The sequence below is a fragment of the Mesoplodon bidens genome (assembly GCF_964165515.1).
Source record: "Mesoplodon bidens genome assembly, chromosome: 7".
NCBI classification, from domain to species: Eukaryota; Metazoa; Chordata; class Mammalia; order Artiodactyla; family Ziphiidae; genus Mesoplodon; species Mesoplodon bidens.
Genome location: NC_138164.1, coordinates 57,457,524 through 57,474,373, shown reverse-complemented (window position 1 = coordinate 57,474,373; position 16,850 = coordinate 57,457,524). Strand labels below are relative to the sequence as shown.

The window sequence follows — 16,850 nt, the reverse complement described above, 5'->3', positions numbered from 1 at the left end:
TTACATGTAAAGCACTTCAAAGTGCTGGCACATAGCAAGAGCCCAATAAATGTTATCATGTATTAGATTGTCTCCTAATAAGAAAGATAAGACACTGCCCTTGCCTTCATGGTGCCTAGTTTACTGGAAGATATAGGCTCATGCAGGCGATTACAAAACAGTGTGTTATGACAGAGCAAGTCCAGGGTGCTCTGAAGTATCAAGAAAGACTTTCTAGAGAAAGCACAGTGCCACACAGTATGTAGCACAGAGGCACGTGTAGAACATGGCAGGTGTTCAAAAGCGTTCCTTAAATATGTAAACAAATGAATGAAGTATCAAGGTTGATACCTGAAGGTTAGGTAAGATTACGTCTAAAAGGGTTTGGGAAGAGTGTCACAGGCTGAAGTAACATCAGGTGCAAAGGCCCAGAGGCAAGAGGATGTGTGCCACGTTGGAGGAGCTGAAAGTCAGGAATGGCTGGAGAGCAGAGTGCTGGGAGAGGAAAAGGAAATGAGGTTGGAAAGATGAGTAGAGGCCTCCTGGTCATGGAGGCATTGTAAACCAAATGAAAAAAGTGGCAAGTGTTAAGGGACATGATGATATGATATTTGGCTTTGAGAAAACCAATTAGGCTGCAGCCTGAAAAGCCAGTTAGAGGGTGGGAGTAGGAGTTAGGAAGCCAGTGCAGAAGGTCAGGAGTGAGAGAGCATGGGCGTGAATGATGGCGTTGGGGATGGGAGTAGATACGAGAGACGTTTAGGAGGTGGAACCAAAAGGCCTTGAAGATGGGTTGGGTTTGGGGGACTAGAAGAGATGGAGTCAGGGTAACAATTAGGTTTCTTCCTTGGGAAACCTCGATGTATTTTGCCACAGTTCTCTGAGAAAAGAACACATGAAGAGATGAGTAAGATTGCAAGAGATCTGACGAGGCATAGCTAATACATTCACTTCTGGACACGTGGAGTCTGAGGGGCCTGTGAGACACCAAAGAGGAGATCCCCACTAAGCAGATGGATACGGGGGTGTGGGTCTTGGGAAAGAATCTGGCTAGATATAAAGATTTGGAAGTTGTTAAGGTATAAGTCGTAATCAGAGACATGAGATTAAGGAGGATGCCCAGAAGTGTAGGCTGAGAAGAGAAGGGGGCCCTGAAAATATTTCTGAGAAATATTTAAGGGATGGCACAGGAAGAGACTGAGATAGAGCAGCCACAGAAGTTGGAGAAAGCCAAAGAAGAACATGGGCTCATGAAAGTCAAGGGAGGAGAATGTTCAAGAGGGAGGAGCTGTCTTCTGTGGCAAATGCCACTAATGGGTCAAGTAAGATGAAGAGTGTAGCCCAGTGGTTAAGTGTGTAGGCTTTGGATTCGGATTTCCTGGGCCTGTATGGTAGGTCAGGAGAAGCACCCACCCACTCGGGGCTGCATTACTAGATGTACAACTCACAGATAAGAAAATGATACTTTCAGAGCTCAGCATGTATCTGTGGCCTATTTGGAGTTCAACTTGGTCACCGTGACTATCCAGTGAGGAGTGTGCCTGAGTCCAAGCCCATGGGGTCTTCCCTTGGGGTATTCCCACCTGGCCCGGGATCTAGAGCTACAGAGCCTGAACTCTGTTCACAGAGCCTCGGCAGACTGCATCAGCAGCTAGACCAAAACAGGCTTCTGCACAAGCGGCAGCTGGCAGGGTGTCGGCAGCAGGAGAACCTCAATGAGAACCTGACCAAGCAGCGGGATGCCCTGCGGGCTCAGCATGAGGCTTTCCTGGAGCAGGTGGGCTCTTCCCGCTGCCTGCCCTGCACTGCCCCTCTCTCGGAAGAGGACAACCCCTCATAGGATGCCCAGAGGAGAGGATGGGTTGACTTGTCATGAAGTCTCCTGGGGGAGGGGGTAAAGGTAATAAGATGGCTTGGGGTATGGTCCCTTAGGGGACCCTAGGAGAAGATGAGCCCTTCTGGAAATACACTGAAGAAAGGGGACATTCTGGGAGCTCACTTCAAGAGCCCATCTCTCCTCATTCAGATGGGCAAGGCGTTCCTGGGGCCCCTGAGCCAGCTGCAGGTGGCTGACTTTGAGGAGATACGGAGCTATCGAGCGCCACCAGAATCTGTGGTCCAGGTGACCGATGCTCTGTGTGACCTCTTCCACCGCGAAACAGGCTGGGCCAGTGCCAAGCAGCTGTTATGCACTGAGGACTTTTATCAGGTAGGGAATGTGGGGCGCAATGGAGGAGGACAGTGGAGACATGGAAGGGAGACTTGGCAAGGCTGTGGGGCAAGGTTCAGAGCCCCTATGTCTTCCCCCACCCTCCTTAACACACACTCTCCCAGGAGCTGGTGTTCTTCCCCAAGGAGAAGATGACAGACTCAGAGATGATAAAGTTAAACCTAGCTCTGAAGGCTCCAGGCATGAGCGATGCAGCCTTGCGGGCAGTGAGCGCACCTGCAGCACGGCTGGCAGCCTGGCTCCGGGCCGTTCTGTGCTACGGGCTGGCATAGCGCCGAGGACTGCCCACGGGCCTGCTGTTGCGGCAGGCGGAGGCGACACTGGCTCGGGAGCAGGCCCGCCTGGGCCAGTACCAGTTCCAGGGCCAGGAGATCCTAGCGTACAGTTTGGCCCTGTCCAAGAAGCTGGAAGATGCCCAGGCTTCCCACAAGCATGTGGCAGAGAAACTCGGCCAGGCTCAGTGTGGCCATCATCACAAGTGGCCCATCAAGGCTGCACTGCTCACGCCCACGCATTCCTGGACTACAGAGCTCCAGGTAACCAGCCCCTCCTAGGCTGCCCCCTGAAGTTCATTTCTGCACCACAGCCCCACTCCTTTGCTCCTCCCCGTGCCCTCACTGCCTTCTGTCCCACTCTGCCCTCCTTGCCACGCTTTCCTCCACACCCTGCCTTGCTCCCTCTCTGCCAGACCCTCTGCCTCTACCCTCCCCGCTGGCCTACACACCCTCTGGTCTTCCCTTCCACATCAGAAGTTGCAGGGGCACTGCACGACCGTGTACGGAGATGCTGTCTTGTGTCCAGCTGCCATCAGCTACCTGGGTCCCTTCCCACCAACGCGGCGCCAGGAGCTACTCGACAAGTGGCTGGCTCTCTGTAGGGGCTGCGAGGAGCCACTGGGCCCAGATGACGTGGCACAGGCACTGAAGTAGATGCAGAAATCTGTCATCACGCCACCAAAGAAACCCCTGCTCTCCACACGCTCTCCCTTCAGCCTTCTGGCCTTGCTGAGCTCTGAATCGGAACAGTTACAGTGGGACCGAGACCTGAAGCCCCAGGCAAAGTCAGCCCGCCTGGCAGGCCTGCTTCTGCGAAGTCCCACTCACTACTTCAGTTGCCGTTGGCCCCTGCTGCTTGACCCCAGCAACCAGGCCCTCATCTGGCTGAATCCACTGCCTCTAGAAGAGACTGGATGCTTGGCCACAAGTCCCACCAAAGGCAGAGGTAAAGCCAGGGATAGTAAACGCAGTGCATGTTGGGTGTCTGAGCTGCCCAGCACTCTCAGCCACATGTGCTCTTCCCTTTCATAATGAAGACACTAAATTTTTATGGCCAGGGTATCCCAGATTTCATCAGCCAACATGATATATTTTTTAAAATATTTATTTATTTATTTTGGCTCTGCCGGGTCTTGGTTGCGGCACGCAGGATCTTCAGTTGCGGCACGCAGGATCTTTTAGTTGCAGCATGCAGACTGTTAGCTGCGGCACGCATGCGGGGTCTAGTCCCCTGACCAGGGATCGAACCCGGGCCCCCTGCATTGGGAGCACGGAGTCTTACCCACTGGACCACCAGGGAAGTCCCCAGCCAACATGATATTAATAAATTAGGTCACATTTACATTTTTGGGCTCATACTGCAATGATTCTGAATCTACGTGGCTGACCATGATCTTCCACATCCTGATCTGCTCAGCACTATTAGAAACTTGAACTACAACTCAGAGCTTTACTACCCAAATTTATCCCATGTTCAGGAATTCTGGGGAAATATTTCTATTGGTCCTGCTTGGATCAGGGACCCATCTGGGTAGAGCATCAGAGGGAGCATTTCCTAGGGGAAGGGAGAGTGTTTATGTCCCAGGAGAAGGGGTTGAGGGTTGTACTGGTAAGAACAATAGACATCTAGAATAGAAGGTGGATAATAAATTTGTCCGTAACAGGGGCTCTATAAGCAGACTATCTGGGTCAAATAACTGTCCTTTGCTAGCTGTGTGACCCAGGCAAGGTATTTAACCTCTCTAAGCCCAAGTTTATTTGCCAATAAAATGAGGGTCTTAATTATACCCATCTCATAAATTGTTGTGAGTATTAAGTAAGATAATTTATGAAAAAAGAGTTCACACAGTGCCTAATACATAAGTTCTCAAAAACATTAGTCATGGGCTTCCCTGGTGGCGCAGTGGTTGAGAGTCCGCCTGCCGATGCAGGGGACACGGGTTCGTGCCCCGGTCCGGGAGGATCCCGCATGCCGCGGAGCGGCTGGGCCCGTGAGCCATGGCCGCTGAGCCTGCGCGTCCAGAGCCTGTGCTCCGCAACGGGAGAGGCCACAACAGTGAGAGGCCCGCGTACCTCAAAAAAAAAAAAAAAACAAAAAAAAAACCCCAAAAAACATACAAACGCACTTATTTACAGAACAGAAATAGACATACAGACATAGAAAACAAAGTTATGGTTACCAAAGGGGAAGGAGCAGGGAGGATAAGTTAGGAGTTTGGGATTAACAGATACACACCACTATATATAAAATAGATACACAACAAGGACCTACAGTATAGCACAGGGAACCATATTCAATATCTCATAATAACCTATAATGGAAAAGAATCTGAAAAAGAATGAATAAATATATATATATACATATATATGTGTATCTATATCTATATCTATATCTGAATCACTTTGCTGTACACCTGAAACTATCACAACATTGTAAATAAGCTATACTTCAGTAAAACAACAAAAACAAACAAAAAACTCCAAAATAGTAAGCCTGGAAGAGCACGCAAGTCCCAGATGAGCACTGCAGCCCCAGTGATTTTAGCCTTTTTTTAAAAAAATTTATTTATTTATTTTTGGCTGAGTTGGGTCTTTGTTGCTGCATGTGGGCTCTCTCTAGCTGCGGCGAGTGGGGGGCTACTCTTGGTTGTAGTGCGCGGGCTTCTCGTTGCGGTGGCTTCTCTTGTTGCGGAGCACAGGCTCCAGGCGCGCCGGCTTCAGTAGTTGTGGTTTGTGGGCTCTAGAGTGCAGGCTCAGTACTTGTGGCGCACGGGCTTAGTTGCTCCGCAGCATGTGGGATCCTCCCGGACCAGGGCTCGAACCCGTGTCCCCTGCACTGGCAGGTGGATTCTTAACCACTGCGCCACCAGGGAAGCCTGATTTTAGCCTTGATTTTAGCCCAGTGTAACTCTGAGCAGAGTGCCTGATCAGGCTTCTAGGCTACTGAAGTGAGAGATAATAAATGGGGTGTTGTTTTTAGCTAAGTTTGTGGTAACTTGTTAAGGAATAGGAAGCGAACACACCAAATTGTGGACCTGGCAACCTCCACTTGCCCACTTCTTGAACACTTAATATTTTTTAAAAATCCTTAAAATTCTTAAATTTCTTGACAATTAAAAAAATAAGTATTTATCTTTTCCAGATCCTGCAGTAGAGGAGGCAAAGGAGAAGGGGGCTGCAGACGGCTGCTGGTCAGCTAGCCACCTGGTGCACAGCACTGTCCACAGCGTGGCTAATGCCGCAGTCTATGGCCTTTCTCCTACCAGTTGTTACTTCCAGGCAATGACCTCTCTGCTAGTGATGACTCTTGTAGTTGTTAGTGACAGAATTTGCTTAGGCAAAAAGGGAAATGCACTGACTCTTCTAACCAACCTACAGAAAAGCAGAAGTGGAGCTGATTTCAGGGGTGACTAGAACCCCTCCCTGGAATTTTAGAGTAGCAATAATGAGAGCTACCCTTTACTGAGTGCTTGGTAGGTACCAGCAGAGTGCTTTCTATGCATTGTTCCATGTCATCTTCACAGTAACCCTGTGAGGTACTCACTAGTATCAACCCCATTTTGCAGATGACGAAATTGTGTCATAGAGAGCTTAAGTGACTTTCCTAAGGTGTCTTCTCGCAGAACTTCCTTCACGAGCTGGAGCCCTTGGGTGAACGGGGCTCCCCAGGAGCCTGAGTCCCTCCCTGAGAAGAGCTCCTCTCCATCTTTCTGCCACAGGGAAGGGCTTCAAGAGAAATCAAGGAAAAGAGTCTAAAGAGGAGGACACGGAAGACGAAGATGATGAGAGCGATGAGTGTTACAAGACAAAAGAACAGAAGGCAGAAGAAAGGGGAATCACAGAGAAGAACAAGGAAGAGAAAGCGCCGCAGGAGCAAGAGGAGAAAGAACAGGAGGAGGGGGCGGGGACTGTGACTCAGTCCCCGCCCCCTCCCGAACCCTGAGTCCTCTCAGGTGCTGACCCAGAGCTGGGGCCTCGGCTCCGGGAGGCAGCTGCCGGTGGTGAGAACTCGTCCCCTCCATCCACGTGTCTCCTGTGTCCTCCCCCTACTCTGTGGCCCCACAGGACGCCAACACCCCAGTCTGACCTCAGCTCCCACCTCTAACCTGGGCACTAACTCTGTGGAAGAGCCCTGAGGGAGCCTTCCTATCAGCCAAAGGGGAGCAAGTCGGAGCCCAATTCTGTGCATGGGGGTACCCAGGTGCTGCCATGGTGGGTAGGGTGTCCTTGCCTCCCCCTTGCAGGCCTGCCGGTGCTACTGACCAACATGGAGCTGGGCCTAGAGTGCCCAGAACTGCAATGGCTACTGCAGCGGGAACAGCTGTGCCCACCCCAGTTGCAGCCTGGCTTCTGTCTCTATCTGAGCACTACCCTTCCCCTCAGTTCTTTGGAAAAAGGTGAGGCCCAGTGGGTAAGTTGCCAGCACAGCTTTGTGGGAACACCAGGGCCTGAGCTTCAGTCTGGCCCAGAGTGGGCTCAGGACCGTAGCAGGGAGCCACACTCCCTGTGCCTCTTACCCCTGGCTCTGCCACGGGGAAGAGGTTAAGCGTCTCCCATGTGATTCCAAGTGCTAGGCTGTGAATTGCTGAAAGGGCTGAATGTGCTGGACCTGGGCATGAACATGGAAATCCTAGAAGAACAGATGCTGCGTGAAATCTTGTGCACAGAGCGTCCTGAGCTTGAGAGCCACTGGCAGGACCTGAGGATCAGATTCCTTGACGCCTGGGAAGCTGTGGAGGCTGCTGAGGTACCTGGGGGTCCAGTCTGTGGGTTGGGATGAGCTTTGCAGGGGCCCAGGAATGGGGGTGGAGATGAGTGCTGCTGATTGGGAGCTACGTGGGAAAGGGCCGGATCCACGCAACAAGTGACTGTTTGCAGGAGCAGCTGCTGGCGATGCTGCTGCTCCAGAACCCAAGGCATCAGAAACCAGCCAAGATCCTGCGAGACATGGTGAGGGCCCAGGCAGAGCTGTGTCAGCTGCATGCCCATTTCGAGGAGTTAGAAGAGCTGAGGATGCAGGAGGTGGCATTGTGGGCACCCTATCGGCATGTGGTCTGGCATGGAGTGGCCACTATAAAGGCTCTTAGCTCACTGCAGAACCTGCTACCGCTTTTCCGTATGAGTCCAGAGAATTGTCTGGCAGCCACCAAGCAGGCTCTGAACAGCATGAAAGGTGAGATTCATCAGCAGGAAGAACTACCCTGCCGTCTGCTGCAGTTAAAAAGACAGCTGACCCGCCAGCTACTGGGCAGCACTGTTGCTACACTGGGCCTGACCCAAGTACCCTTGGTGGGTGCCTTGGGTGCTCTGGCTCTGCTGCAAGTGGCAAGGAAGGCACCAGAGCTGGAGAGGCTGGCCCTCTGGCCTGGACTGGCAGCCTCTCCCAGCACAGGCTACAGAAAACCAGTCCCAGGTGTGGCTCGACCAGCCTGGCTAGGGCTGAGAGCCTGGCACGAATGTGAGATGTTAGAGGTATTGCCCCCATATGCTGGGCTGTGTGCATCCCTGGCAGGCCACTCCAATGTTTGGCAGGCTTACTTGTCACTGTCCTCCACAGTGCTGGGTCCTGCACCGGGGCCTGGGATTGACCCATTCAGCCTCCTCCAGAAGCTGATCCTGTGGCGTGTGCTGCGACCTGAGTGCCTGGCCAGTGCCCTGGCAACCTTCACCACCAGCCTCCTGGGCCGGCCCCTGGATGAAAACCTGCGTGCTCCCACCATACCCTTTGAACATAGTCAGGCTACTCAGCCCACGCTGATTTTGTTGCCACCACCTGGTCACCCCATCGCCACTGTGCACCTCTTGACCGTCATCCAGAAACTGGCTGCCAAACATGAGCAGGTTTGAGCCTAGCCTCTTGGCCACAGAGCCACTGGGCTCTTAGGGCTGGGATGGGGTGTGGGTCTCCCCTCCCAGCATTCTCATGGATCTTTCTGGATTACTCAGGGACTTTTCAGGTCATCTGTGGCATTACTCTGGGTCCCTTGGGTCACCCTAGGATCCCTTTGAGTTACTCTACCATTTTGCTGTTGGTCCTCAGGGGCAGAAGCATCTGAAGGTGATAGCTCTGGGCTCTGAAGCCTGGGACCCGGTCTCGGCTGTGGTCAGCATTCTCCGCAAGGCTATGCACAGCGGGCACTGGCTGGTGCTGGAGAACTGTCATCTGATGCTTCACTGGCCAAAAGAGCTGCTACAGCCCTTGCTGGGGCTGTTGGCCAGAGCCAAGGGTGGGTTTACTGCCTAGAGATGGCTTCTAGGACCCTATCCTACACTTGGGCCTGAGCTTGAACTCAGATCTCATGGCTGATCCCCTAATCACCTTTGTATCTGACTCCTAACCCCCTAGCCTCAAGTCTGATCTCTAGGCTTATGTCTGATCCTTTACCCAGCGATTGATCTCAGCCCCATGTCTGACCCCTAGTGGTCTCCGACCTGGAGTTAGAACTGCTTTCTGATCAACAAGCAAGAGAGAATGTGGCCACTGTCCACAGAGATTTCCGTCTTTGGCTTATTGTGTCTGCAGAGGCTATTGCTTCCTTACCAGGTGAGGAGCTTCCCCCCATAGGCTCTCAGATGGGAGCGGGGAGGTAACTGTATTGTGCTGACTCGGCACTTTCCTTCCTCCCCAGCCGTGCTGACTCAGCACTCCATGCCTATTTTCTGGGACCAGTCCCTGGAGCTGTCCCATGTCTTGGTCGACAGTGTGGAGCTAGTCCAGCAAGGACTCTGTGTGCAACCCCCAACCAGAGTGCTGCCTCTGCTCCTCCTACATGGCCTCCTGCTACACCGGCAGCTCTATGGAATGAAGCTGCAGGCTCACAGGGGGTGCTGGTGAGGGACCCCACCCATCCTACTCTGTCAGTCACTCAGCAAACACTGAATATTTTTCACATGCTGGGATTCATCTCTGGGGAGCTCCAAAATGTGAGGGCAGGGGGAAGTCAAGGAAGGCTTCTCCGAGGACTTAGGGATCTCACTTTGAACTGAGTCCTGACAGCAGAGGCAGATCAGGTGGAGATGAGGCCTTTCTGAGCAGAAGGAACTAAGCTTAGCAGGAGAGAAGACTTCAGTGTGGCTGAGGTGGACATGCTGGGGGTTGCGTGGGGAGAGGTGAGGCTTGTGGTAAAGGGCCTTTAAGACCATCACAAGGGACCTGATTGGATCCTGAGGACAGTGGGAAGCCACTGAAGGGTTTTAAGTAGAAGACACATGATCCCACCTGTCTGTTGGAAAGATCACGCTGGCTGCAGCGTGGAGAATGGACCAGATGGGGCAGGGCTGGAGGCAAGCATAATAGTCTTGGGAGGCTCTGGCAGTCTTGAGGAACGAGGTCACGGTACGGGTGGTAGGGACTAGGGTAGTCACAGTGGGGAGAGAGTAAATATGGGGTGAGGAAGAGGGAAGAGTCAAGGATGGCTCTCAGATTTCTGCCTTGGACAACTGGGTGGGCGGTGTGGGAGGAAATGATGATTTCAGTTGAAAGGAAGTCGTATTTGTGGTGCCAAGTGGCGATGACTAGTGAGCCCTCATGGGTCTGGAGCTCAGGAGAGAGGTTTGGGCTGGAGAGAAAGATGTGGAAGTCCTCAGCATATAGATGGTTTTGAAACCCTACTTCCTGCTCTCCACCCCCAGGAGTCAAGTGACACTGACCCAGGTCCTGCAGATCCAAGACCAGCTGTGGGCCAGCCTGAGCAATCCCAGCGCTGCCATGCAGGAGCTGGCTGGTGAGACTCCTCCTGTCCCCCATGCAGTCACCAGCCCCCAGGAGAGCCCAGAAAGGGGTAGGGAGGGGAGCACTGAGATGGGGACATAACCTACAACTTTGGTTTGGGAGGTGGTGGAAACTGGAGGGGCTGTAACTGAGGGGCTCTGACCTCATCCTCAGCTTCAGTTTTCTATGGGGGTCCTGTGGGAGACGAGAAGGACAGGGAGGTCCTGACTAGCTTCACGCAAGCCTGCCTGAGCTCCAGCAGTGGGAACCGGGCCGAACCACACACACCCCAGTATCTGCTGGCCACTCTGATGCCCAGCCTGGGTAAGCTCCAGTCAGGTATCTGCGTTGAGGTGGGGAACACCTTGCTCAAGGGAATGTAACAGAGGTACCAATAAAGGTGTAGAAGGGGGCAATATTCAGTTATGGGATGATGATGGTTTAAAGTGGCAGAGAAAGGCCTACTCCCTTGGGTCTGGGGTGGGAAGAGACAGTCTTATCTCTCACCCCTCACTCACCTCCACCCCCAAGAACTAGGGGAGCCGGATGCTATGGAAGAGTGCAAGGCCCAGATGCACCTACTGCCTACACCACCTGAACCCCGGATCTGCGGACTGAGTGCTGGCTCCCAGACCTGGCTGCTGCGACGCCAGAGTCGCGCTGTCCTGAGCGCGCTGCAGCGGTGTTCGCCCACTTGGGTTCCGGCGGCCCGCGGAGGCTCCCGGCGCGCCGAAAGGCGGCTGCGGCAACGCCTGGTGCAAGCCAAGCGGAGGCTGGAGACATTGCAGGCTCTGCTGACCGAGACCACTCGCCAAGCTGAGTCTGGCGCGGGCTGGGGGGAGCTGGGGCTGAGTGCGTCGCGGCCTCTGGAGGGCTTCCTCAAGACGGAGGTGCTGGAACTGAGCCAGCTGGTGGGCGCGCTGCAACGGGACCTTGATTGCCTGTTGCAGCAGCTGAAGGGCGCGCCCCGTGTGCCTCCCGGCGCTGTGCCGCGGTGGCTCACGCTCTCTGGACCGGCCGCCTACCCTCGCCTTGGCGACCCCACGCGCCTGCCGGGCCTCAGCCGCCCTGGCACTGGCTGCGACAGCTGTCGCGCCGTGGGCAGCTGTTGGCTCGCTACCTGGGTGTGGGAACCCAAGTACCAGAGCGCATCTTTCACCTGTCAGCCTTTTGCCACCCGCGCCGCCTGCTGCTGCCACTGCGTTGGGAGGCTGCCTTTGCTGGGGTTGACCTGACGAATTTCCCTGGTTGCCAAGGCTCTAGCTCCAGTCAGCTCCCCCATAAACGTCAGGAACTAAACAGCCCTCTGCACCTCCAGGTATCCTCGTGCTGCCCCTTCGTTTCCAATTCCGCCCCTTGAAGTCCCTGATTACACCTCTTAGTTACCCCACCTTGCCTCTTGTTTTTACTCCCTTCAGCCCCATCTGCTTCTCTGATCCCGCTCCACCACGACCCCTCAGCTTCTTAGCCTTGCCTGACCAGTTTCTGGCGCCCCCAGGTGGTGAACGGCCCAAACCCCAGGGTTCCAGAGGCGGGGCTGCTGCTGATGGGGCTACAGCTCCGGAACGCCGAGTGGGACCCGCTCGCAGGGGCCTTGCAGGACAGTCCTTCCAGTCAGCCCAGCCCTCTGCCTCCGGTCAGAGTCAGCGCCCAGGCCCCGGGGACCAATGACGTGCCACCCCCAGCCGGCCTGGCCGTGTATTCCTGTCCTGTGTACTTGGAAGGGCCCCTCGGCACCACTAGGCTGCACAGCAGGAAGATCCTGATGCACCTGCCCCTGCCCACGAAGCTCAGCCCCGCCACCTGTGCCCAACGGAGAGTCCATGTGTGCAGCCCACCGCTACCCTGAGCCCTCAGCCAAAATAAAGTTGGAGTGCTTTGATGAAAGACTTCTGAGGCTTAATAAGGAATGCAGGTGTGTGCCCACTGATGATGTGACACACTGAGGGGAAAGCACAGTGCACACAACTGGAAGAGGTGGGGTCTGTTCACAGTGAAGGCAGAAGAGGGTGTGTGCCTGGCGACGGGGAGAGGGGAGTGTGGGTACACTGTGGGGGAGATGGGCCTGGGGTTAGTATCCAAGGGGCTACGCAGATCTCAGGATGACTAACACACAGGACTTGGAATCCCTACCCAGCTCTCGACTGCGCTCTCAGCTCTTGTGCTAAACCCACAAGCGATATTTTTAAAGGGAGAACATTAGAACTCAAGATAATTTCTTCAGGCACTTAGCAGTATTATTGGGAATACCCCAATCCTGCCCTACTAGTCATCCCCTCCCCCAAAATGGATCCTGAGTCTCACACACACACACACACACACACACACACACACACAAAAGCAAAATAAGAGAAGAGTAGGAGTCGGGGTTCTCGGTGTCCCCGAGAACGTGAGCTGCAGTGCGTCGCAGGGAGGGCCTAGGAAGCTTAGGCAGCTGGTGCCCGAGCCGGAGGGAGAGGATGGCGCTCTCGACCACAGCCTCGCAGAGGAAGCTGATAAAGCAGAAGGCTCCCTGCGGTTTTCTAAAGCCTGTCCTCAAGCAACGGAAGCCTCACCTCCGTCTGGAGACAAATTGCGACCTACTGGTGCATCTGAACTGTTTACTCTTTGTTCATCGATTAGCAGAAGAGGCTCGGACAAATGCTTGTGAGAATAAGTGTGGAGTCATTAAAAAGGAGCATGTACTGGCTGCAGCAAAGGTAATTCTAAAGAAGAGCAGAGGTTAGAAGTCAAAGAACACATTTTTGAAAATTATATGATGTATTATTTTAGGTGGTAACAGATCGTGAAAGCACTTTTTATATAGCAGTTAATATTGTGTATTAAAATATTGGCTAGCTGAAAAAAAAAAAAAAAAAGCAAAATAAGACACAAGGTCACATGTTCATTCAACGACTAGTTATGAGCACTCCTCTGAACGAGGTGCTCTTCCAGGCACTGATGAGGTTGTTCTAATGCCGGGAGACAGACAATAAAAGGCCAACAAATAAATGAGTTAAATTTGATGACTTTTAAGTGTTATTAAAAAAAACAAAGCAGGCTGATGTGTTAGAGAGTGACTAGACGGGAGCAGTTAATCTAGTTTGGGTGGTCAGGGAAGGCTTGCTGAATATTTGAAAGAGAGCTATTTGAAGATCTAGGAGGGTTTCAGGTAGAGCCCTCAGTAGGTGCAAAGGTGCTGAGGCAGGAACAACCTTGGGGTGTTCAAGGAACAGAACATATAGCTGGAGCACTGTGAGTGAGGGTCAGAGTAAGCCAAAAGGATGGAAAGGTATAGAAAGGGGCAGATCACGTAGAGTCTTTTCATGATAATGAGCTTGTATTTTTTAAAAGAAGGAATCTATTAGAGAGTATTAGTTGGGAAATGAGCTTTTTCAAAGATCACTCTGGCTGTTCTATGGTGGGTGGATGGATGGAAGGAAATCCAGAGTAACAAGGAGGAAGATTTGTTTGGAGGCTATTGAAGTAATTCAAGTGAGAGATGATGGAGTTTGGACTAAGGTCGTTAACAGTGGAGATGGAGAATTAATGGATTTAGGAAGTATTCTGGAGGCAAAGCCAGCAGAACTTGCTGATGGATTGAATGTGAAGAGTGAGGGAAATGGGCAAATCTACCGTAGGATGACTGAGCAACTGGGTGGATCATGGTGTCACTAACTGAGATGAGAAATTTGAGAGACAGGTTGGAGGTAGGGAATCAGGAGTTCTGCTATGATACGTTCATTTATTATTAGTTGCATGATTGCTTGCTACCCCAGGGCAAATCTCTCTGACAAAAACTGGGTTAGAGTATAGCAGACAACACCAGCTAAAAGCCAACAACAGCTCCTCTCCTTGCCCCCAAGCACCAAAACTTACTAGGTACAACTTACTCCCCTTGCTGTATGATTCGGTACAAGCTACATGGTGGAAGGAAACGCAAACAGAGGTGTATACTGAGCATCAGTGCACAACCTCTTCACAGTCATCCCACTTGCTGGTGACTGCGGTGCAACTGATTTCCTTTAACGAAAGGCTAAGCAAAGAGGCAAAAGCTTTCTCCTTCCTCAGAAACTCTTCCCTTTTCCTTTCCACACTCAACCAGGGGCATGCCTACTCCTTCAGGAGAGGAGATTAGCAGAGTATTAAAGAAGTCCTTCTGGATAAATGAACCCTCTGTCCACATTTACCATCAGTACTATGTTCCCCAGTGGGAACAGGGAACAATAGTGATATACGAGTAAAACCATCTGAAATTGGTTAGCACAGAATAGTTTCGACAAATCCACATCCTTCTCTAGACCAAAATTTATTCTTTTTTGTAACCTAGCATTTCTTTTATTTTTTTAATTTCAGCTTTATTGATGCATAATTGACTGAAATTCATTCTTGAATTATGCCCAGCAAATTATTAAACTTAGTCAATCAGAAATTATAAAATAAGTACCAAGTGACAGCACAGCTCAAATACAATGAATGCATGTAAAAATGTTCCAGATTTGACAATTTCACTGTTGAAATTGTCTAGCAGATAAATTAGAATCTCATTAGGGAGAATTCCCTGGCAGTCCAGTGGATAGGACTCAGTGCTTTCACTGCCAGGGCCTGGGTTTGATCCCTGGGCGGTGAACTAAGATTCTGCATGCTGCTAGGTGTGGCCAGAAAAAAAAAAAAAAAAAATCTCATTAGGGAAGTAAAGTCTCAATGAAAGGAAGGAGGAAGTAAGACACATGACAAAGGGGAGAAACATGTCCCATCCTGTCTGGACAGATGGAGTGGCAGGAGTGGGGGGGATGGATGAAGGAGTGGAATCAAGGGAGGGAGGAATACGACAAAATCAACCTGATCTGGGACTTTAGCAGTAAACTGAGCTACTGAGGCAGAGGCTTTTGCCCTTTTCCCTAACTGGGACTTTAGAAGGGAACTGCTCTGCAGCATGGACCTACTGTGGCCCCAAGAGGATAAAGAAGGCAGAGTGACATGGAAAGGAAGAAGTGTCCCTTGATCCCTACATGGTGTGGAAACTGAATAGAGTCCTGTTAGGCTCGAGGGAATATGAGGCAGAGAATCACTGGGGTCTGCAGCACCAAACAGAGTTGTTGAAAGGAGGCCAAATTGGCAGGGAGGGGCAAAAGGCCCTGACAGCTGAAAAAGACAAGACCACGAATTCATCAACTTTAGAAGCAAATTCTGGCAGGATGCCCAGGGGTGGAACTGGGCCAACCATACCCAGAGAATTCCAGCTTGTGCACACCCAAGAACCAGTATTAGGCCAGGGACCCCTTCCTTCTCACATCAAAATGCCACACAAGCCCTCCTCTCTACACCTAGATGCCACTCTGGAGAGGAGCAAAGGTAGAATGCTCAGAATTTTAGAATGCTCAGAATTTGAAATTCTGAGCCTGTATTTCAAAGAGAAAAAATGAAACCTAAAGAGAGTGAAACAAATTTATTTCTAGCCTCTTCTACTATCCAGCAGAGTAGAGAATGGGAGTGAGACTTGTGAGGAAAATCAGATCAGTAATTGAGAAAGGAGCTAAATTTTATTTGCATATCCAAATTTGTGAGGAAATTTGTGATCCTGCTGTGTACACTATATGCACTAATAATCCAAAGGCCAAAAATTTCATTCATTAGTGCTCTGCAGCTCACCTGAAACTCATACTTTTTCAGCTTTTCAGTCTAATTTGAAATCCTCATTCAGAAATAGGATATATAGGAGAAATGTCTGAAATAGAAAAAAAAAAAAGTGCCAGTTCACCCACTAATGCCTAAGAAGCCCTGGTAGCTGTAATAGTAGCTGTAATAGGTACTGTTATTATTCCGTACTACAGATCAGGAAACTGAGATACAAATTCAGTCAGTTATTCAAGGTCATAAAGTCAGAGCCAGTTTGTTTGTTTTTTACCTTTGTTGTCTATACTTCTTTCTTTAAAAAAATTTAGTCAGTAGTTATTACAACAAAATCATACCTGGGTCTTATTTTAGGCAAAGTGTACTCTTACTCAGGTTTCAAGTTCTTACTCTGCTTGACATACTTTTCTCACTTTGTGAGAGAAAATTGGACCATTTTAGACCATATGACTATAAGCCTGTGCTTGAGAGCCATGCAAGGAATGGCATTTTGAATAAGAGTACTTTTAAAAACTTCAGGATGACAAATCCTCTTGGGTGGGACCTAAGACAGCACTACTTTATACTGAACTTTTTCTGCATGAAAGAATATAGTAAACATCCAGCACAGTCGTCACTGGCCCTGAGGATCTGAGCCACCGGTTAGCATGGGGATTCAAGTTCGCCCCACTGAATATGGCTTTCTCTAGGTGTATGTGAGTTGGGGGAAGGGGGCCCCTCTTTGGTCTTGGATGAACGATTAGCCCATCCCCAGAGAGTATGGGTCTGCTGGAAGACTGGTTGGTGCCAGCACTGAAGGTAGAGACATGGGCCTTTTGAGTGTTTAGTCTTTTTAGATTGAACAAATTAACCCATTTTAGGAAGCAGATCCTACAGGCCATATGCCAGGTACTGGAGGAGTCACTTTCAAATCGGTTCTCTCCTTTAATCCTTTTAACAATCCTGCGAGTGTTGTCAACCCCCCCACCTTTTGCACTTTTTAAAATTGAAACATAGCTGATGTACAATATTACGTACGTTACAGGTATATAATATAGTGGTT

At 51.0% G+C, this 16,850-nt stretch overlaps 2 protein-coding genes across 2 annotated transcripts in view; both read left to right on the top strand.

Annotated features, from left to right (window-relative positions):
* DNHD1 (dynein heavy chain domain 1) overlaps positions 1 to 12,044 on the top strand; it is a gene marked incomplete at both ends in the record, with an annotated part of 61,981 nt that extends 49,937 nt beyond the window's left edge. Inside the window, 18 exon segments of the mRNA XM_081240687.1 lie at positions 1,607 to 1,756; positions 2,006 to 2,188; positions 2,314 to 2,478; positions 2,482 to 2,745; positions 2,959 to 3,135; positions 3,139 to 3,430; positions 6,204 to 6,402; positions 6,613 to 6,881; positions 7,053 to 7,231; positions 7,363 to 8,325; positions 8,525 to 8,711; positions 8,906 to 9,028; positions 9,114 to 9,315; positions 10,117 to 10,208; positions 10,370 to 10,519; positions 10,733 to 11,158; positions 11,161 to 11,513; positions 11,694 to 12,044. Coding sequence (XP_081096813.1) covers positions 1,607 to 1,756; positions 2,006 to 2,188; positions 2,314 to 2,478; positions 2,482 to 2,745; positions 2,959 to 3,135; positions 3,139 to 3,430; positions 6,204 to 6,402; positions 6,613 to 6,881; positions 7,053 to 7,231; positions 7,363 to 8,325; positions 8,525 to 8,711; positions 8,906 to 9,028; positions 9,114 to 9,315; positions 10,117 to 10,208; positions 10,370 to 10,519; positions 10,733 to 11,158; positions 11,161 to 11,513; positions 11,694 to 12,044 — 4,725 coding nt within the window.
* A 515-nt stretch (positions 12,045 to 12,559) lies between these two features.
* Positions 12,560 to 13,059, top strand: LOC308620422 (centromere protein W-like). Its single transcript, XM_081239959.1, has one exon. The coding sequence runs from the start codon at positions 12,655 to 12,657 to the stop codon at positions 12,919 to 12,921; it is 267 nt and encodes an 88-aa protein (XP_081096085.1). The 5' UTR covers positions 12,560 to 12,654; the 3' UTR covers positions 12,922 to 13,059.
* Positions 13,060 to 16,850: the final 3,791 nt, after the last annotated feature.